The 22,397-nt window shown below is 41.8% G+C and overlaps 1 protein-coding gene across 4 annotated transcripts in view; it reads left to right on the forward strand.

Moving 5' to 3' along the window:
- The window catches only part of igsf21a (immunoglobin superfamily, member 21a), a 174,088-nt gene that overhangs the window by 46,337 nt on the left and 105,354 nt on the right, over positions 1-22,397 (forward strand). For all 4 annotated transcript variants that reach the window (XM_020096487.2, XM_020096489.2, XM_069532284.1 and 1 more), the window contains one exon: positions 18,721-18,833. In XM_020096487.2, coding sequence (XP_019952046.1) covers positions 18,721-18,833 — 113 coding nt within the window. The remainder of the gene's footprint in view (positions 1-18,720; positions 18,834-22,397) is intronic.

Here is a 22,397-nt window from a genome sequence, read left to right on the forward strand (position 1 = left end):
TGCTCATTGCTTCTTCTTCTCTCCCGAGGGACACCTTGTTTCTTGTACAGCCTCGCAGCACCAGACATGTGGCGCTCTGCAAGGCTCAACCTCTTCCGCTCCGCATCTGCATAGTTCAGATTTTACAGAGACGCATCCTTGGAGACGTGAATCGGTTATTTAACACGCAGCAAATTTGCAAAGTCACAGAATTAACCCCTGAAAATGAAACGGCATTTATTGACTTTACCAGATTCTTTGGTTCCCTCTCTCTATTGTTACAGTTTACAAAACAATCTGAGTCAGACCGTGGGTGTGTGTGTGAGGGAGTAGAACACACAAGTAAAAATACTGTAATTCTGCAGCCGTGTGTGACTGTTGCGTGGCCACAGGGAAAGTAAAGCTGTCTGGATGGCTTTCATATGACTTATCGATCCGTCTTCTCTTGTGTTTGACAGATCACTTTAACTTGGCTTTACTGAGAATCACTTACCTGCTCTGCAACAGGCAATAATATATTTATATACAATCAATGTGCTGTTTCATCGAAGCTGCAACGTTTTGTCGTGCCATGTTGCAATGTTAGAGAATCCCTCATCACTTATTGATGGGTTCTTTCCTGATCTGTACTGAATCCCTCCACCAGGAATTTGTGGTAATTTCCCAAGTATAGTTTTTGCATAATCCTGCGTAATAACAGACGGACACTGAAAAGTACCTCACCTCCTTGGTGGGGGTGATTACTCTGAGCCGAGAGGGATATGGATTAAAAACACCTGAGCAGTTTGTTTAGTCAAGTATCCTCAGGTCGTTCAATGTAGTTTGTCTTCCTCACAGCTTTGGAACAGTCTGTAAAACAGGAGCCGGTTTATTTCACTCAACACTGTGAAACACTGAAGTCACATGTAATGCTACTAGCAAAGTGTAATTTGCAATATATATATATATGTGTATATATAGTCAAAATAGTGATTTTCATTGAGCTTCTTGTCATTGAGAGTATGTTTTGCAGTGTGGCAGATGTGCACAGGGAATAAAATGCTAGAGACACACACACACTGTGCGTCTTCTTTGATCTCATAAACCTGACAGATGTGATTCATCCGTGCCTGTTTACAGCCATGCATTAATTTCCCCTCCCGTCCCTAACACAGTTTAGCCCAATTAACACAGTAGCTCTTTTACTAACAGTGCGAGGGGGAGATGTGCATGTGTCAGAGCGGCATTTGGCTACAGCCAAGCATCCAACGAGATCCAAAATGGAGGCACTGCTGTGAATACCAATTCCTTCCACTTCCCCTCTCTCAAGACGAGTGATAGGCTGCGCTCTCCCTCTCACTCCGTTTCTCACTTTCTTTTCCTCGCACTGCCTCGTTTCTTTCACTCGGCTACATAAACACGTCAGCTCAGAGAGGGAGATGAGGAAATGCAGGAGTGCACGATTAGAGGAATAATTGAGAGACGTAATGGAGGTGAGAATGAATGAAATTGTATAATTTTTCGAAAAATCGCTGAAATCCCCATTCAGTCTTTCTGCAATTTCAGGGGAAAACTTGAAGGTAATTCCATTACATTTTCTTCCTGCCTGCAAGTGATTGCTCTTCCCCTTAAGAATCAGTGCTGTTAGGTATAGTTGAGTCATTCCTCTATATTTGACCGCACCTCTGGGTATGAGAATTTCAAAATCCATGATATGCAGGGCAACAGCAGTAGCGTTAAGTTGCATTACTCATTCTCGCTTGTCATTGCAACAGACGGAGGGAATCACACCGATTTCCTGTAACTTCTATCATTTTATTTTGTGCCTTTAAAATCAAAAATATGTCTGATCTGATCAGATCCTGACGCTCATCTCCCTGCTCCCCCTCCCTCCTGCCGACTCCATGACTCCACATTTCCAGCCAGATCTGAAAACGACTAAAGGGATGTAGCCGCGGGACAGAAACACGTGGCTGCTTTGACTCGTCCTGCCTGCCACTCGCCTGCAGTCGGAGGGGACGTACATTCGGGCGGTGAAAAGACAGCAGCGTCACACGTGTGACACCAGAGTTAATGAAGACCGATTAATGCTACGTGTATCTGCAGCCACTGGGGAGCAATGTTGAGAGATGATCAAACCAGTATCTGTGTAATTAGTGGAAATACCCTTGGTTCAGTCAAAGATGACGGCAAACAGCCTTGGACAGAGACTGACGGTGACCGTCCCTGAAAAACACACTTTCAAACAAAGTGATAGAATGATGGAAGGAGCGGTGCTGAATAAGAGTCTGATATTATCCAGTCGATGTTCAGACATTTCGCTGACGCGTTTGTGTTTACAGACACAAGCTATCAAGGTTTCCTTTTGATATATTTGAAAATGTGATTCACTGAACAGAAAATAAACTTTAAATCAAAATCATCCCACACATAGGCTGTCATTAGTTCCTGCAGCCATCACGCCCAAAGTTAAAAGATGATTATAGAAATGTGTCGTCATTAAAATATAACGCAGGTTCTGTTTTTCCGTCCACCGCTGAGGATGAATCGCTCACCTTCATCATAAAGGGTGTTTGAGGTGAACAGTGTTGTATTTATGGCTCATTTTATCGCCCGCGTCGCCCCACTAATTTTAGGTTAATTCAGATCCCGGACACTCGGACGAGGCAGCCAAGGAGGTTATTTAATGGCCAGATTGTGATTGTGGCATGCTCTCGTCTGGACTAGTCAGTCGCCTGACCCAAATCCACAGGAGCAACTGTTGTGTTGGCTAAAGGCCACGCTGAAGAAAACAAGAACCTCCCAAACAGACATGACACGAAGATGGCTGCGGCAAAGGCCTGGGAGAGCATCACGTGACGAATGCTGAGATTTAGTGCCTTAACTTCATAGTCATGGTTTCATTTTACATATGAGACGACAATACGAATAGCAGGGGAGAGTAAAGTCTAAAATTTACAAAAAGTAAAGTTCTAAATGTATGAGAATAAAGTTGAATAATTAAATTACACTTTAGTTTCACAAATAACGATGTGTGTCAGGACTTTGGTAAGATTCATTAAGGAACTAAAAAAGATATGACGACTTTCCACTCAATTACAACTTTATTCTCATAATATTCTTCTCAAAATATCTGAATTCTTCTCTCCTATCTGACCCGTCGTCCAAAACCTTTGTGCACGAATACAAATTGCTATCGACTGTGATTATTTATAGAAGCTACATTCACCTGTTTATTCAGCTTGTTGTTTAATCTCTTTTGGATCCTTCTACTTTCAATGTAGTCGTGCTGGCGTTTTTTTGCACGATCCATACGATGACCTTAATATTTGCTGCGGTGCATGTGTACACCGGACAGGAAGTCAATGGGAAGGTCACCATTTTGGCCAGCAGGACACACATTTCCCCAGAACAGAGGAGAGGAGCTGCAGCGGCAGCCTCTAATCCTCTTTAATTTGTTTTCAGATGGGGCTTTGGAATACCAGCCTGCTCCCTAAGCAGAGATCACATAAGAACGTGGGCTGGGACAGCTGTCTCCTCTTCTGGCAGTTTTTAATACAGGTCTGCTCGCCACCACACCCCACTCTGCAATGAATAATTCTGCTGCTGAGCTGAGTAGTTACTTTATGTGGATGTTAGTCCCCAAAAACAAAAAGAGGATGCAATTCCACATCGTATAAAAGCATGGTGGTGTCAGCGCGGTGGTGTCTGGGAAAAAAAGGAGAAAGAAAATGAAAGTGGGTGGGGGTGGACATGTGTGTTGTTTTGTTTTCGTCTTTATCAGCAGTCATGTGGCCTCCTCCTCCTCCTCCTCCTCTTCCTCAGCCTCCGACACAAAACAAAGCTTGTAATTGGGTTTGGGGTGTGTCCCCTCTCTCCTTTGTTTGACGGTAAAGGTTGAATTATAAAAGGATGCTTACCTCACCTACATTCACACAGCCACGCAGAGGTGAACAGTATCAGTGAGCAGAGGACTGCCGCGGCGTCTTTGTAGCGCGTTGGTCAGAAGAAGCCGCGATTCCATTGAAGTGATGAAGCACGTCTTGAGAGACAGAGGGGGTTTAAAAGCCGCTGAAACAAAGCATGCAGGCAGTAGGTTGGCAATGCAGGCAGGGGGCTGGCAGTCCTTTAATCCTCACCGCAGCGCTGATAAATCGGCATGCGAGTTTCATTTTTATCCCCCTCACCAGTTTGCTCTTGAGTGATGAACAAACCCCCACTCGCCTTTGAGGCCTTTTGATGTAATATCCAAACCACGGATTACGGCCCCTGCGCTGGGGCCAGATTGGTGCTGAGGCACACGGGCAACAGGTGGAGGGTCGTAGAGTCCGGTTAGCTTTCAGACAGAGCCGTCAGATCACCGGGGAGAGGAGCGCAGTGGAGCTGATGCTATGTGTGCAGGTAATTCTCGTCTTGTAAATGGACTACAATGGATGAGGAAGCCGCAGCGTATGACTTGAAATTGAGCTTGATACGTGCGAGAGAAAAGGGAGAAGGAGCGAGACGAGCCAGAAGTTTCCTTTCAATTATCCGTCGGTTCACCCGCTGTATCCCATGAACACGGTTTCTCGCTGTGAATCTCCCAGAGCGATTATGTGCTTATGCTCGTGCCACTCTTTGAACTTTGGGCGATACAGAACATACAGTGATGAGTTTCTGTCGCTCTTCATCTGTGCGTCTTTTACGTCTTCTCGCTGTGTTTTTTTCTTTTTTTTTCGGTTAAGGTCACAACGTTTAAGTTACAAAAACCTTGAAAGTAAGATGGGAATAAACTGAAAAATAAGTTTTTATTCTCTGTAGGTTTCGTCCCTTTCCTAACTAATCCATCTCTCCTCTAAGTCGATGATCACAACATTAGAAAATGGTAAACTCACAGTTTTTCATTATATTTCACCATTGCTTGCTCGTTTCCCTTTAATTTTGTAAAGTCTCAACTTTACTATGCAAAGTGCCCTACACACATAAATAGGAATTAAATATAATCAGCATCGGAAATGCCTCCAATACTCAAATACAAAAATACTGGTACGGATATCAACGAGTTTAAAAAACGATCAGACCACGTCTTTAAAGGATTTTAGTTTCACTCAGATAACCAGATACACACTTATACACTTACATTAAAATTTGGAGGAGATGAGTTTGAAGTAGCAGTGAGACTCATTTCGAAGGCCATTAGTTATAAGAAATATTTCATTTAATTTGCTTAATTAACTTTTACATTTCTATGAAAACAATCACCGCTTCCTTAATTGGGGTCATTCCACTTGTTCTCTTTTGAAGAACACAACCTGCATCTCCTCTTGCTTTGGCCTTGACACTGAAATGGTTTGAATAAACTGCCTGCTGGCAATTCCATTTTGTGGTGTGGTTGACTCGGGCAAAGACGCTGTGAATAGTCAGTGAAACAACATGAAATAGCTTTGGTGTAATGGCAACAATTCCGCTATGATGAATTGACTCTGCAGTTTATGTTCCCCGCACGCTGGATGCGTTCTTCAAATCTGGCCGTTTGACATTCAGAATGGCCATTTCTCCACACCGGCCCCGTCTCTTCCCTTGTTCCCTGCCATTGCTCAGGACCTGTGGTGATGCAGGGTTCCACAGATTGAAAGCACAAACAGTGATTGATAACGCAGTGTGTCTGTCTCTGGGTTACCAGGACGACTTGCTTCCTTGGTAACAGCATCATGACTTCTTTTGAGGCCTTTATTAATATGATACCAGGTCCTGTGTGACATTTCACTCCTGTCAGCACTAGATTCGTTGTGTTTATAACTAAGTAGTGGAAAAAGTGAAAAATGTTTTTAAGGGAAAAGCCTCAAAAACAGTTTTTAGATCGTTTACCAGAGGAGCTAATGCATTCAAGATCATTTTATGATTTTACATGAACACAAACCTGTTCACTTCATGTCATGTTTCACATTTACTTGATGTTATTTTCTGAAAAGCAGCTCATGTGTTGTTGCAGTCACATGTTACTTCTTTATAGCCCAACTTCATTTTGAATAAAAATGGCACTTGAACCTGATTCAGTCCACAACATTCTTATTCAGTCCACCAAACTCCACCACATTTCACACACTCATAAATATCAGTCCCCTAAATGTGCCGGGGAAAAAAAAGCCTAATTGAATGAGTTCTCTTCTGACACACGTCGTTTCCTTTCACTAGGTTTTGTGTAAATCTGTTTTGTTGTCTTGCTTACAAACAAATGCACCAACAAACAAACAGAAGGGCTGAAAATATAACGTCCTCAGTGGAGGTAACAAATATTTCAAATATCTCTCATTCATCCATCTATTGTTGCTTGTGTGAAACATTATACATTGGACTGTGACTCCTCTTCAACTATAACAGTGTTTACTGGAAACACTAAAAACACCCACACTCGTTGTACCTCAAGCTTTTATGGAAATTGGGAATAAATAACAAAAGAAGAAATAACAGAAGATTCTTCCGTGTTATTTTAAAAGCATCACTTCCTCCAGTAGTTAAGACTCTTTGGATTTGAAAAATGTCTTCTGTGTTTCTGCTGCAGGTGCCTGCACAATTTTTCAGCCAAAGTAAACACTTGTGAGCATAGCGGACACTTTCCGCCTCAGTTCTTGTCTTGCAGCTGATTTACTTACACCAGATACACTGGATGGGACGTTATGAGTCACTCTCAGACCACCTTTCTGTATTATTCTCTGCTCGGTGGCTGCTCTCTATAATCCTGGGAACAGTTCATTCCGACATTTGTCACAAGTTTGTTTAAACTGCAGTGAAATTCATTCGAGCACCAAACAAACAGCGAGTTGCTCCCTGCAGTTGGCCTCTCAAATACAAGAGACCGGTCTAATAAAAAAACAATACAACTGCACCATCAACTCGGAAAAAAAACATTATCTCCTATATTAAGTGAAATGACAGATGAGCATCCTACACAAACTGCATAAACCCGCCTCCTGGAAATTATCTTTCTGATGAACGAAACCTACAGAACCAAATATGATGTGTAGAAAATGAAATTCATGGTCAAAGGCAACGGTTTTGTTTTGAAGCCACACATTTATTAGCAGCAGTGGATTTACATGGCGGCTGACGTTGATGGCAGATGCACACGTATGCAAATCTCCATCCACCACATAACCACTGCTTTAATCGTACATACACAGATTGAGTCTTAACTTGATGTAAACCTGTTCTGTATTAAACTAAACTCTCTTCCTAACTTTAACCAGGAGCTATGTGTACATATACATGTCCATTCAAAACGTAATTAACGGTGGAAAACTGTATTTTTCTGAAATGTTAAATATAAATATTACAAAATATTAGCAACATTTCCTGATTTTATGTCCACAAGTTTGATTTCTACTACAAGTGTTTGCTTTTACAGTTTAGTTGTACATGAACAGAATTTCTTGCAGACATGTTTGCCCTGCAGCACTTTGCCAGAAGGTTCTGCCTCCTCACTGTTCTGCACCACCCCGAGTCTCCTCAGTTAAATATGCAAGATGTGCAGGCTTCCTTCACAGCTGGGAAATGGTTTAGTCACTTGTTCATCAACTCCTGGAGATTATAGATAATAATAGATAACCTTACTTCAAGAGCACATCATTTACATTAATTGTGATGTACTTCAAAAAGTGTAGCTCGAAGGCCATGAAGGTGCACAGAAGATGAGGAATTAATCCAGACCTGTGAACACCACATGCCTCATCGAGGAACATCTCCACATATATCTGTGGATGCATAACTATCTGAGCACCTACATCTTTTGTCAAAAAGCGAAGACGCAGCAGAAGTTGGACGATTTCTCTCCAAATAGTTTGGCAGCCACATCGCAATGATTTCAAACCATTTCCAGCTGCAGTAGTGAATTTACACGATGCAGACGGATCATACTTAGGTAGGTGGAAATGCAGAGTTTCAATATTCAAGCAAAAGCTAAAATCTGATTTACTTCCTCTGACGTTTTATAAGGTTAGCTCTGTATCTATAAAACTTATGTCATTACCAGGCGGAGAGATGGGTTTAATGTGCGCCATCACCCCAGCACCACACGTGTCATTGTTTCCTGTGTATCGATCCAAAAGCTCGTGGACATTAAGACGACGCAAAAATATCTGTTGCTCATAAAAGCAAGTGAATGTAATTGTGCATTTACATCATCTCTGCCGGGCCTGCATGTCAGCATAGTTTCTTCTTTATTCTGCAGCTGTCACGTCTCATTGTTCAACAAGTCAACTTTTGATTTGGTTGTCATGCCAAACACATTATTCTCCTCCATATAAAGTTCTAATTTTCTTTTTCATCCACTGCTGTAAAAATCGTACCTTGCCATACCATCAACTATGCCTGCTGTGATCCTACCTCAGTGATAAAATGCAGAGCTCTGCAGAGCAGCCGGGCCAAGTTTCTAGCTGCTGCTGCTGCTGAGACCAGAGCATCTGTAATTCTTAAACTTAGCAATTTAAAAGATATATATATTTCACTCCAGAAGTATGAATAAACAAATGCATGCAGATTATATCAGGCTTTACAGATCTCCAAAGGAAACACACAGCTCAAGGAACATTTCCCTGGATATTCAAGTTCCCGGTTTGATCATCTGCACCAGACATGGCTGCGTGTATCATTTATTCTTCCTGGTGTGGCCGCAGAGGGTCTGGTCCTCTGAATCCTCAAAGATTCAAGTTGGTTCACATCAAACACTGTGTCTATTAGGACTGCAGCTTAGATGCATTATCAGCCTGATGGATGTGATAATTTAGGCCAGAAATAATCCAAGCAATTTCCTTAATTAAAAACTGGCGTTTCAGTTTTTTGCACTGAAGCGAGGAGAAGCCTCACCCTTCTCTGTAGGTACTGTTCTGCAGCAGAAAGCACTGTATAGGTGTAATGTATCAGCTGATGTGAAAACTGCTTAAACAACAAATTCCTTTACAACAAAAGCAATAGTTGGCTGTAAAGTATGCAACTGCTGCCGTTACAGTATAATGGGCCCTGTCACCGCAGCAGTAAACCACTTAGAGCCGTTCAGGAAGATTTAGGTGGCAAAACGACACCAACGAGGGTAAATCAGGCCTAAATGATTGTGAAGACATTGATCAACAAGAGGAATACATTATAGATGTGGGAGATCCCCGGTGGAGATAACATCAGATGAGAGAGAGAGACCGTGCCCCCCACAGCTTGAGTGTCAGGGGAGAGATAGCAAAACCAGGTGTGTTTTCAAATTTCGTGAATACAATGAACTCCGTAATGTGTTCTGAAGTGGTCTGTTAAATTATGTTGTGCGTTTGAAGTATCCTTCAAAAATGTGCTCTACGTTCCAGTGGCCCTTCTCTTCCAAAACGTGGATTTAGACGAGATATTCAGTTGGTTCCAATTTGCAAGCTCACTGCTAGAAACCTGTAAACACTTTTAAAGAAATGTCATACATCAGAAATCCCTGCACACACGTACATCAGACACAGTCTGGGCATGTATGGGGCATTTGCCAAGCTGCACCCCCGAGTACAGGGATACACCCCCTCAGGGCACAACGCACAACACTGCACCACAGGGCAAATCCCTCTTCACTGCACACACACACATCCTGGGGCACGTTCAACCTGTGTTCACCGTTTCGCTGCGGTTTCCAGGGTGAAAGGCAGGTTTCCTTGGAATGGTGTGCAGCAGGATTTGTTAATTGTGTGATTAAAAACCAGATGTCAGCCTGTGGTTTACAGTTGTACATGACGGTTGAGGTACAGTCATGCACAGATGGAGGAGAAGTGGAACACGGAAGGAGCAGAGGTTCGCTGCTTTCCAGGCCAGCTAACTGAGGCAGTGACACACACGCCACTGCATCTGACTAACTCCGTGTGGGCAGGCTGGCTGCATTTCATCTCAGGCTCCAACTCTTCTCACCAATGACATGATAATTCCACACGCCTAAGGCCCCACAGAATGAGGACCCACTGATAGGGTTCCTCGTGATTGCTATCCACTACAGCACCGTGGGCTTGTGGGAGGGCGGTGGATTACAGCGGACGGGCGCTGACACTCTTGAAGCTGAAGCGTGTCATTAAACAGTAAATCACTCTGATTGAAAAACGCATCAGCTCACCAGCTTTCTGTTTACAAAAGAAGACCTTCTCCGCAGGCGCAGATTGTGTTCTTGGCCAGAATAAATCAACAGCCAGTCATCCAGACTCTCCCTCCACGCAACACTTCCTGAGCTCAGCTTGCATGTACAGAAACAAATCACTACCTGCGACGTGTTGACTCTGCTGAACCCCCCCGCAGCGCTCGTTCATCCTCAGTAAATGTCAACACTGTTAGTTTGTTTAGGGTGATTTAATCGTTATGATGATACTTTACTTTTGCACCTTTAATCTAATTAGAGAAGCTGAATTATTGGAGCACGACGAATGTGAAAGTGGAGCAATTAATTAAGACTTAACAACAAACTATTTCAAAGAATACCGAGCAAACATCGTTTTTGGTTACCACCTTGACATTTGTGAGATGTGAGGATGCGGCGTCACAGGTAGACACCGTTTTACAACAGCGACCAATAAGCTGTCAAACGATTTGCTTGTGTGCCTGCGCTGAGTGCTCCGCCTGTAAAGCTTCGGCTGCCAGAGATGCCACATCTCAGCAATGAAGTAAAATTGCATCAAACTGAAAGGGATGAAGGCAAGAATAACAAAATAAGACCAAGTTTGGAAAACTGTTTTTTTTTTTTTACTTTGAAACAAAAATCAGATTTATCTCCCCCAAGGAGGTTATGTTGTTGTTTTGTTTGGCGGTCTGTTAGTTTGCAGGATTATGTAAAAACTATCCGACAGCTACCACAACGCTCGGTGGAAGGATACAAAATGAGTCTGGAAAGAGCAATTTAATTTTTGGTGTGCATCTGATGAAATGGGTGGATTTTGTTTCTCGTCCTGTGCAGTGTTTCAGGAGTGTGTATTCATGTCGCATGAAGGTCGCTCTCACGTGCGACAGATTCAGTGACAGGCACACATGGGAGGCGGACCAAGAAACAATTCTTTAACGTTGCAACTTTTGACATTAACACTAATTTCCTGCGGAATAATTCATTTGCATCTTGATGGAAAGAAATCCGACATATTGACTGTGAATTTATGCAATTAGGTGCAGCTCGACTGAATTAAAGGGGATTGAAGTATATACTCTGTTGAGTTATTGATAAAACATGACACTCATCGAGGAAACAATATTTTTCAGCCAAACAGTGTCTGAGTAATATTTGCACGAGTCAAAGGGAAACACTGACTGTCGCTGTCAGTCAGGACCTCCACCCCCCCGCTCAACGTTCTGCTCAAAATCCTGCTGCTCTTTTCTGCTGCTTCCAACATTCTCATGTAATATAAAATTTCATTAAGAAAGTCTCTTCATCTTCATTAATTTTTATTCACGTTCCGAGAAATAAAAAGGACGAGGCAGTAAAGGTACTTAGCTACATGATACCTGTCTGGCTCTGCGAGAGCTTTAATGGCCACTAAGTTCCCCACTTAGTGAATATTTTTTTTATGGGGAATAATGTGAATAAGATATATAACATGACCGTTCACAAAATCTATAGCCTTGTTTGCCTTAGGCTCTGTACTTTAGCGTTTCTCAGATGGGACCTGCAGAACATCGACTAAATGCTACGATTACAAATGGAGAGATTATTGCTGCCAAAACATGTAAAGCATTAATTTGTCGCACACCCCCTCACCCACCCCCATCTCACCCTCCCCCATTTAAAGCACATCTCCTGCTCACTTGCCGTAAGCTCCTGCCATGAAATCTCTCACTTGCTTTTAATAGATATAAAGTTATTAGCCCAATATATTGATCGTTATGTGTCCACACTGCTAGAGCTCCGTGCAGTCGTGGACAAAATGACTCAATATATTGTGTATTTAAAAAAATATGTTTTCCAATATAGACATTGACGCAGTTTGGCACGTTTGATTCATCATATCCTGTTTTTGTTAAAACACATGATACCTTCGTGTGTTCACTTTTTCGGAAAACAAGAGGTTCCATCTTTTCCTCAAACACACTTCTGGATGTGATAATGCCTGAATGTGTTTTAGACCAAATCAGCTGTGTTTGTTTACACACTGCTTAGAGGAAGAGAGCAAAGAAACTCTGCCGTCCATTTTTCTCATGCATTTAGCTGCACTGACATCTAAGCAAAGGTAGGCCATAGCCATAAATCACGGAGCACAATAACAGGCACATTTTGGGCCGGTCCATCATTGGCTGTGTTTTGTTTTCTCATTGCATCTTGGCAAATTGCTGTTATTAATGGAAGAAAGCATAGTTTGCACCCCTCATTAGATGTTGTTCCAACAGCGCCTCTGATGGATTAAGACAAGCCGGAGGCCTTGTCTGCCTCCACAACCACCTAATATGAGCCAATTAAATGCTATGCACTCTCTGGTCACTCCACACTGGCTTGTGCGCTCGTGTAATGATATCCAAGTGCTCTGCCTCCCTGCTAAATGACTTTTAGTTTCAAGACCAAGTGAATTATTTCAAGGATTTGCTGCAGAACCATAAGCTTAACTAAGCGACATCATGATCACATTACTGCTGAACATGACGTCTTACACCGGCTGCCCGTTGGAATCCACCTCGACTTTTATAGATCGGAGGATGGAGCTCAGACATGACAGCTCCCCAAAGGTGAAGCCAAAATCATATGGCTCACCCCCTGGTGGCTGGCGGCAGTAAATGTCAGAAAAAGTGTCATACCAAAAAGTCAGAAAACACTTTAATTGATTTTTTTTCTTCAAAGATGGTAGATAGTTTTTCCCACACATGTATTTTAAAAGTGTTTCTGGCTCAAAATTATGTCAAAACTGCTGCACCTGTATCCAGGATGTTTGGGCTCCATTTGTAAAGTGGGAGGAAGTGGAAACTTGTCTTCAGTTTTATTTACAGTCTAAGGTCTCGACTAGTGACCCAGACTATGCTTTTGCTGTTAACGCCTCCACACTGTGGAACAGTGAACCAATCAAAATCAGGCAACATTTTTTATTGTCTTTTAAACTCATCTCTAAACATTTTTTTAAACCATTTTTTATGGCTAGCTTTTATGAATGTTTTATTTCCTGTTTTATTATCCACCTGTACTCAAATTTAATATTTTCCTCTGTCTTCATTTTGTCCCCCCTCTCTTTTATGATCTCTGTTTTGTTTTTTAATTGATTGCTTTTTAATTCCCTTTGTTCTTTTTGTGAAGCGCTCTAACTTTATCAAAAGTGCTTCGTAAATAAAGTTTATTACGTATAATTTTATACCCTTATAATTTTATGATAACATTATCTCCCTCAATAACTTTTTTTCTGAGGATTTGCTGAATGTTTTCTTTTGATCGAGCAAATTTTAAAATCTTCATCCTCTTTAAATTCCTCCCCATGTGTGAGCTCTGCTGCCTCTACACCTCATGTGAGAGTCACAGCTGTGTTAGTGTTAGAATTCAAGGTAACGTCAGCCGAGCAGAATGGCTGATTCATGCAGAAGGAGCTTATCGGTAGGTGGCTGTGAGCACTCTACAAACATATCTGAAGCCTCCGTCACATGCAGGGCTTTTTAACACAGGCAGGGTCGATACTGTGCGGCGCTAGCATGAACCTGGAATGAAAGTCTATGCTGAATGTAAGCTCCGATAAAAAGACAGTGAAGAAACATGTCGGAGATTAGTGGATCTATTCGGCCTGACGCAACACTTTTATTTTCTCAAGAGGCTCAACGTGTCCTCTGTTAGAATACAATGCACAAACATGCATGTTATTGGGATTTTAATCTTGAGAGGGGGGGGGGGGGGTATTTGCTATAACACATGGAAGTAGATTAAAAGATGTTCATGTAAATGTAGCTTTTAGCTTCCAATCAGCCTGAGCACGGTGGATTAAGGGTGATGGGGTTAATGTAGAGGTGCTTTTTAATAGTTTGTTTCAAAGAAGACATATTGTGATTATAATCAGGTTCATCGATTTTATTTGAAAGGTTTACGTGCTCTAATTTCCATAAAACAAGTTGCTCTCCTCATACTGTCGCTGCAGCTCCTCCTTTCAGCCTCCAGAGAAAGCCTGGTTTGCTGTAATTGGTCCACTAGCCCACTCTGTCTTGATAGGTCTTGTAAGAAAAGGTCAGTCTACTCTCTCGCTCTATACCTGGCCTTGCTAGTGGGGCGAGTCAGACTAGCTGCTAGGTGTGATTACGCAAACATGAGACATTGTGACATCATAATGGTGCAAACGTATCGGCTGGACTACTGACGAGACGTTAAAGGAGCTTCTGGAGGGGAGAGGGGCTTATTAACTTTGCAGATCTTTTATATTGACAAAAAAAAAACGTATATAACACACAAAAAGGAAAGAAACAATGAAAAAACTTGGATTTAAGCTAACTTTATTGCAGGAGATTACGACATGGGTTAATACAAGCTGTGATATCGTCTTTTTTAATTGTGATCCAGATTTAAACCCATACGTTATCAGCAGAATAATTGAGTTGTATATTATCTGTTGAATTTAAGGAGCATCTCTGTTGGTTGAAGAAAATAAAACAGCGCACTGTGATATTTGTAAGAGCCTGCACAGTAAATAACATGTTGATCTTCAGTATCTTGAGTTGAGCCGTCTAAGTGTTGAATTATCATGAACGGATGCAGACTTACATTGACACTTTCACAGTGTTGATTTTTACGCTCCGGGTTGAATTGACACTGCTGCGTTTCCGCTGCTTGAATATGGCTCACATTAGCCTGCGTTCTCACAAGGGCACCAAGAATAACAACAGATCCTGCTGCATTGGAACACTTTCAACTGAGAATTGGCAAAAAAAAAAAATGTGTCTAATTTATGGAGTCATTTAATTGGCATCCAATGGATATTGAATTGTGTGGGAATTATGCCCTCGTTTCTTGGTATGTGCAGCCGGCAACTGCTCCAGTTTCTCATAGGGATTATATGAAATGTGAACTTCTCTGGCACAAGTGCATAACCCATGTAATTTGCTCTTTTAAAAATTCCTCATCCCTCCCTGCACGCTCCGGAGCGTTTCTCTGTCATTGGCTATGCTGCATTTCGCTCTGTGCCACATAGTCAATGACTTGTTCACAATTAATCCCTTCACCCACACAAGGAGACCACCTAGCCTCTTTGACATTATTCTGCATTGTGTGAATACCGTGCGCTAATTGCTAGCTACAAGATAGTTTTATTCATATTTATCAGTATTTAATATTTTGTAAAGGCTATTCCACAGTCTGTTGACATCAATTACATTTTTTTTTGTTATATGCATTTTCAGTTTCCACCACCTCTGTGGCAAACTCGCCAAGAGACATTCACAAGGCCGGGCTGCTCCTCTTGTGGGTTCATAGTAAGTGGTTAGGATTTTCTCTAAGAGCATCAGCTCTGTGTTAATGACATGCAGTCTCCGGAAAGGTTTATCCATTCAATTTGACTCTAGAGAGGGGATCTCTTCAGCCTGCTGATTAAATTAAGATTCTTTAATAAGCATATCTAGGTGCACTGACACGAGAGACACGCTGATCTGCGTCTACCAACGCAGATGATCTGTTTTAAAGGCGAGTAACACTTCATTTCTGCTCCTGGTTACGTAGCACTTCTCTGGTGATTATTCACGTCTGTTCTGCAATTTGTCAGCCGCTGTGCCACACGGCTCCACGACAGTACTGTGTATTGCCATATTCTACAATAAAAAGTTCACCTTGTGCAGTTTTTCATTTTCTTTTACGTTCCATTTACTACTACTATGTATACTTTTGAATTATTCAGTCAAGTCCCGTTCTACGTGATGCAGTATTTTAGATCCATCAACCTTTTGTGGGATGACGATAAAGTAAACAATCTAGACACATATATTCTTGGACTGAAGGTCTTCCAAAGGACAAATTGTCTCTTCACTGTGTCCTTCCCTGGTTCAATGTGACGTCTGTGGATGTACACAATACACAATCGACACAAAGAGCCAATAATGAATGACTGAATGTCTGAATGGACGTGGGTCACATTAAACGCTCAATTTTTATGAAAGACACAGGACAAAAGAGGATTGTGTGAAGCACTGTAGGGTTTCTTTAAGCTCTTTATGTTTGCTATTTCACTGAACCTATAACCTGTGACATTACTGCAGCTACGTGGGAGGAGAAGCTCACTACAGGGGGATTGAATCACCAACAATCAAAGAGAGCAGAGCAATTTGTCATAAAGATGTTCTCACACAAACACCACGTAATTGTGGGCGATTTTAACTTTGACATTCACTCTCTTTCAACCCATTTTGCAGTTTTTCACGTGATTTGCCTTTGATACAAACTCTGCTGGCAACAAGAAACTTTGGTAATCTTGTTTAGAGGCCATATGTGATGGACATGTTGGAGGGCAGGCTTTCAGTCTGTATCTACCCGTGTCTGCGTGAGTTTTCTGTGTCTACTCCAGCTCCCCCCACTGTCCAAAGACACGCAGATTGGTGTAAGTTGATTGGAGACTCTGAATTGTCAGTAGGTGCGATTGGTTGTCTCTGCATGTTGCTGTGCGCTGCCTCTCGCCCAGTGTCGGCAGGGATTGACTCCAGCTCCTCACCAGACCCTCAAATGAAGGATTAAACGATATGATGGATGGATGGTGCATGTGGCAGCTGATAATTGTCAGTATGCATCTGACATGTGCGTCTTGACTTTTTCAGTTGTCTACAGGTGCCTGCAGCTGGAATCATTGTGTCTTGTGCATTCATGTTGTGGCCAAACCTTCTGCACGTTGTTGGCTGAAAATGGTAAATCAAAGTGTTGTCTCCTCAGAAACAGAAGAAAACATAAATTATGTTACATCTATTTGAGCATAGCTACACACCTCCAGGTCAGTCTCTCCAAACGAGTGTGCCTGCACTGTGTCATCAGTAAAGACTCAGCAGACGACTCATTTAGTGTCAGTGCGGATTTTTTAAAGTAGAGTGCAAAAGGTTACAGCGTTAGAGGGACATGTTGCATATCAGTGTGGGTGCACGCTGTGAGTGCATCTTTCTAATGAATCCTAATAGTAAAACATTTCCATATGGTATCAGCCTCCAACTGGTGTGTTCAATCTCCTCAATTTCATAATTTCTATTCAGTTTATTTAATCAAAGAACCGCAGTGGGCTTCTAGAAACATACAAATCTTCTTGGGATTTTATCTTTTCAGTTTACAACCTGTACACCTGCTATACCCTTACTTTCTTATCAGTGAGATATTGTTGTCCTCGTAAGGTTTCAACACTTTAATTGGTCACAAGGTTCCACTTTACTTTGTTTTTACATTTACCATAAAATCCATCTGTTAAACGTGATACTATGAAAGACTGAATGTTCTGAAACTGCTGAAGTGTGTGCCGGAGGTTTGCTTGTCAGCCCACGCACCATCGCTGGCTCACTCAGCTTCAACCACATAAAGAGATGCTTTGTTTCCTCTTCTTAAATACATGTTTACAAAATGCTATGATAAAAATCTTTATGTTTTGAAACCTCACTGACCTCCGTCAGATCTTAAGTTACCTGGACCTTCATATGAATGTGTCCTCCATCCGGTTTTCATTCCACCTCTCAGGTTTCCTCATAATTCTTTGTATCCTCCATTTATTTGCTGGATAGAATCTCAAGCATACGCTGATTGTCCCCAGTTACCATTTCATTCATGTGAGTGTGTGCTGGGGAATAGTGGGACAATACCTGAAGGTTTCTGTGAAGTAGTATTAGCAGTAGCAGTACATGGTTATTCAAAGTGCTCATGATCGGTCTTAATGTAGCGAGGGCAACAATCCACATGGGACTCTGCTTTTTTAAATTTGCGTCTGTTGTCGTCGCTCAACAGTTTGTCCTCGAATCTGACACGTCTCCTTTTTGTGTCTTTCACTTTGTGTCTGTAGCTTTCATTGACGAAGACAGGTTAGATGCTGCTTGTTATGCTTGTCACCATAAAACCATCACCTGTAAAGTCCCACGAGAATCTAACAAGTTTTTTCATTTATTTGAAAATGAGGATGCTCCAGGCTTTATACAGCAAGACACGTATTTGACAGTAGATCCTCTGATTTCTAAATCTAAGAAAAATATGTGTACAAAAAAAAAAAAATCCACATTATGACAGATTCCCTCGACGGCAGCATTTCTCTTTGAAATAAATCTTCGTCCTGAACCTCACGACTTCTGTTTTGTTGATTTTGACATTTGTCATTATAGACATTTGCTGACACTGAATGAGAAATTATTCTCAGCAATTGTTAGAGTTGAGGTGGAGCTCAAAGGCCTCAGATGATAACTGGTGAAGAGATTATTTTTTATACAATCGAACATGCAGGAGAAATTCCATGCAAATATTTTAATGTGGGAAAGTTCTCTGTTTTAAGGAAAAACTGAAATTAGAGAACAACATAATCCATAATATTACTCATCATCAATAACCGTGCATGTCACATGGTCTAATCGTGATTAAACGTGGTTGCGAGCTTCTTTGTGTAAATCTCCAAACTAGCTGAAGAAGTTGTGCAGGGTCATGAGAAATGAATTTTGTGGCCTCGTTCAGTAACTACCACTGAAGTGTTATTCACCCAGATACTCCAACCCCACGAGTGTGAGGACCCCTCATGGTTCAGTCAAACGAGTCCCTGCTCTTTTATCGCAGCACAAAAACTTATGTGTTGTTCATGCAAAGTGTTTCTACTCACATTAAACTCTTCCATCTTCTCTTTCTTCCAGGATATTTGACAGTTACCATCGAGCCCCTGCCGCCTGTTGTTGTGGGAGAGACTGTCACACTCAAGTGTAACTTCAAAACTGACGGAAGGCTTCGAGAGATCGTTTGGTACAGGGTGAGTAAACCACATCGTCAGGTTCATTCAGCCCCCTGCGCTCTCCAGAGCTTTCGTTTCTCTGTGTTGGGCGTCTGAAGGAGGTCGGCGCCTGTCGTCATGTCGCATGTTTATGGCTGCGTTAGGAGAACAGCCACGTTCTGTCAATCTGCATTTGCTAGGAAACATGCTGTTATTTGGGACAGCTGTATGGGAGGCGTCAGTAGCGGTTGCTTGGGAATTTGATTTCTCAATCTGCTGGTCATCACCATTATTTCTTAATAGTTCACAGCTGGCGACTCAACACTTATCAGTTATTAAAATCCCAGTTGGCGCACTACGCTGCGTAAGTGCTGCCAATAATTAAATTACATGTTCAAGGAGAAAAAAACCAAAAAAAACCCTGTAATTGTAGTGTGTCTAAGATTTTCAGAGCTTGTGTATGATCCATAAAACTGGCAAGTTTTTTAAGAAAGTAAAATACTACAGTTAGAACCCATTAGAACTTGAATTGGGAAACAGAGGCAGCTGCTGCTGTCACGTCCTCGTCTGACCATTCGTTTTTACCCAAAAAAACAAAAAACCTCCCCCCGGGCAGATTTTCTTTGTGTTTGACTCATTTGACACTGAGTCGCTGAGCGGTGATTGGATTTGTATAATGTGGTGCAGGCACTGAAATGTTATCAGTCTTCTGTGAAACACTCGCATTCTCATGTGCAACTTGAAATACGCAAGAAGCAAAGTTTAAAGAAATACTGCATTAGAGGCAAAATCAGGACAACGATTCACATTTGTGTGCTGTGTTTAGATTTCGTATGTATTCATATTGTGTTTGGGATTTAAATTAACCTTTTGCACTTGATGCATTTGATGATTTTTTAACGTCCATAACACAACAACGTGGTGACATTCACCTCGCCTTCACCCGCCACCGTGTGCTGAAACACTGTTCATTAATGAGCGAGCGGCAGTTTATCGCTCAGGCAGGGACTCTGTCTTCAGAGTAGCTTCTGCTTTCTCACTTTTATTATTGTGAAATAAAACTGTGTCTCTGGACTCATCTTAGCAAATGCTGACCTTTCAAGGTGGGACAAAAAGAGATTTATGGCACTTTACACATTCACCTTAGCGCCATAGATCATTTTCATTGCTGTGACAATTTCATTTAATCAGGCAGGGATTGCAGAGTGTTGTTTTGCTTATATTCTGTCAGGATCCTGCAGCGTCTATTGATAGCTGTAGTTTAAATAACCACTCTAAGAATAGAGCTGCCCATATTAAGCGTTCTCACGAGGAAAGGAAGGAGGTTGTTACAGAAATCGGCCCCATCTCTCCGGTGGCCACTGCTCAGCACAACCGCTGATAAATTATAAATCAATTACTGACACTCGGCTGCCAAAGTTTCTTTAATCTCTGCCTTTTTATTTGACTAAATACTGTTGACTTCTCATTTTACCTCCTGTTCAAATGGAACTGGGGTTGATACTCACCTGGGGAATCCTCGTATCTAATCGAAACTTGGCCAATAAGACAGGGGGCTGAATTGGCTGAATATTTCAGCAACTGCTGAAATGTGCTACTAGATCCTGAAATATTCTCTTTGAGGATTTATTAATGTGTAACACTTCCAGAGTGGAGTCAGAATTAGCACGTTTTAGGATGTACTAAAGATAAATCTGATCATTTTAGAGAACCTTTCACACTAACTCAAATCCTATATCACAGCATATTCCAAACTGGAGATAAAAGTGATGGACTTGGTTTGAGTTCCCCTTGGTTTTTTTATTATATTATAACATTTAGTATTTTTCTTTTATCCCTCTAAATTTTGAATATGTTATTTTCATAGACTCTACAGATATGATCTCCGGGGGTGGGGTCATGATATTTTGGCGTGAAAGCCACACTTGCCCTTTTCAGTAAAATGTCCCCCTCAACCTTTCCATATCATTTGATATAAATGTTCCACACTGCACCTTCACCAATCATTAAAATAACCTAAAGACTAAAGTGGTGAGCTTGACTTTCACATCAGACGCTTTTCCTTAAAGTTGTGAATCACTTCTTGACAAATGTAACTCTTCTTTTCATTTCTATTGCTTGTCAAAGAAAACTAGTTAGAGTTCTTATCAGCAAACGTCCCTAAGGTTTAAATTAGAGAAAGTGACATAGCTTTGCAAACACCAATTGCAGGTATATCATAAATTAAAAAATCTGTAGAAAATTGTCTTTCCTTAGGCGGGTCTTAAAGAGACAGGAGCTAAAACCAAGTGTTTCAGACAGAGGCTGAAAAGAGGAGCTGCAGCATTAACCAGGATGAGGACAGTGATGATTTTTTTTTTGAGCATGGAAACATTTTCAAGTATTGACCCAAAATAAAATGATGAACCTGACTATGTTTCCTTCAGACTATGATTTAAAGTTACTGAAGCATGGAGGTGATACAACAAAGTTACAAACTGTACTCAGGTCATTGAAGTGCGGCACAAAGCTACAGGGAACTCTATTTGATGTGGCGACTGACGTGCTCTCATTTGTGTTTCGGGTCATTCAGGGCAGCTTAATGCGTCATCTGTCAATCATACTGAAATAATCCACAAAGTCAAAACAGGTCTTCTTTTTTTTTTTATTCGTCCAGATCAGACTGCACTTTTTATAAAGAGCAGGTGTAGACTGCACCTTTTTAAATCATGACGTCTATCTCCTGAATCTATCTTGGTCCAAGTGGATGATTGTAGTGGATGATGTATGAAACCATTATGATGCCTCTCGTTTTAGTTCGTGGAAGATGACACAAGATTAGCAGAGAGACAGGGAGTGGATGAGAGCAGCCCTCAGTAATGGATGTTGCATCGCCCTGCAGCTAATGCTTCAAGAGCAAATAAATGAAAGCCTCTAGAGTGTGTGCGATATTGCACTAAAGGCCTCACGACTGTTTTCAATGAACGCTGAATACTGGTGAGGCCATGGATTAAGCCCTACGGATGTGTAATGGCATCATGCTGTCCTCTCTGCTTTAATACCAAATAGTAATGATGGATCATTTGATAGGACGGGTGCTAATGCGCTGCCTGTTTGGGAGAAGAATGTCCTCTGCTCCTCAAAGACTCGCACACAAGCTCGTCTCACGCCGTGCTCATTTCAATCCGTGTCGTCTCAATGAATATATACATGTGGGACCGCTCCCAACGGGAAACAAGGTATGCCGTCTGACGGCGGTGGCACCAGTGGCCTCCCTGACGAGTGCCCCGTTCCGCGCTTCTTTTATTTTAAATCACTTGATCAACCAGCTCTGCTCTCCTGTTCTACTCCCCCCCCCCACTGCTCGCTCTCTCTGTCCCCATTACAGAATTCCTCCATCCTCCCCCCAACATAACTCTTCTGGGATCCTCTCTCTCACCAAGTGTCTTCCCTACAAGACACAACTAATTTACCACTGGCCTCTGCGCTATAGCCGAGCCGCCTCTCTCATATGCTCTCCCCCATCATTCAGCGGTGTCCACCTCGGTCCATTTCATTATTATGAGTCAAATTCACCTGTATTTATAATCCTGCTCTCTGCTGAATTGAGAGCTGATCTCCCCG

The sequence above is a fragment of the Paralichthys olivaceus genome, chromosome 2 (genome assembly GCF_024713975.1).
Source record: "Paralichthys olivaceus isolate ysfri-2021 chromosome 2, ASM2471397v2, whole genome shotgun sequence".
NCBI lineage: Eukaryota > Metazoa > Chordata > Actinopteri > Pleuronectiformes > Paralichthyidae > Paralichthys > Paralichthys olivaceus.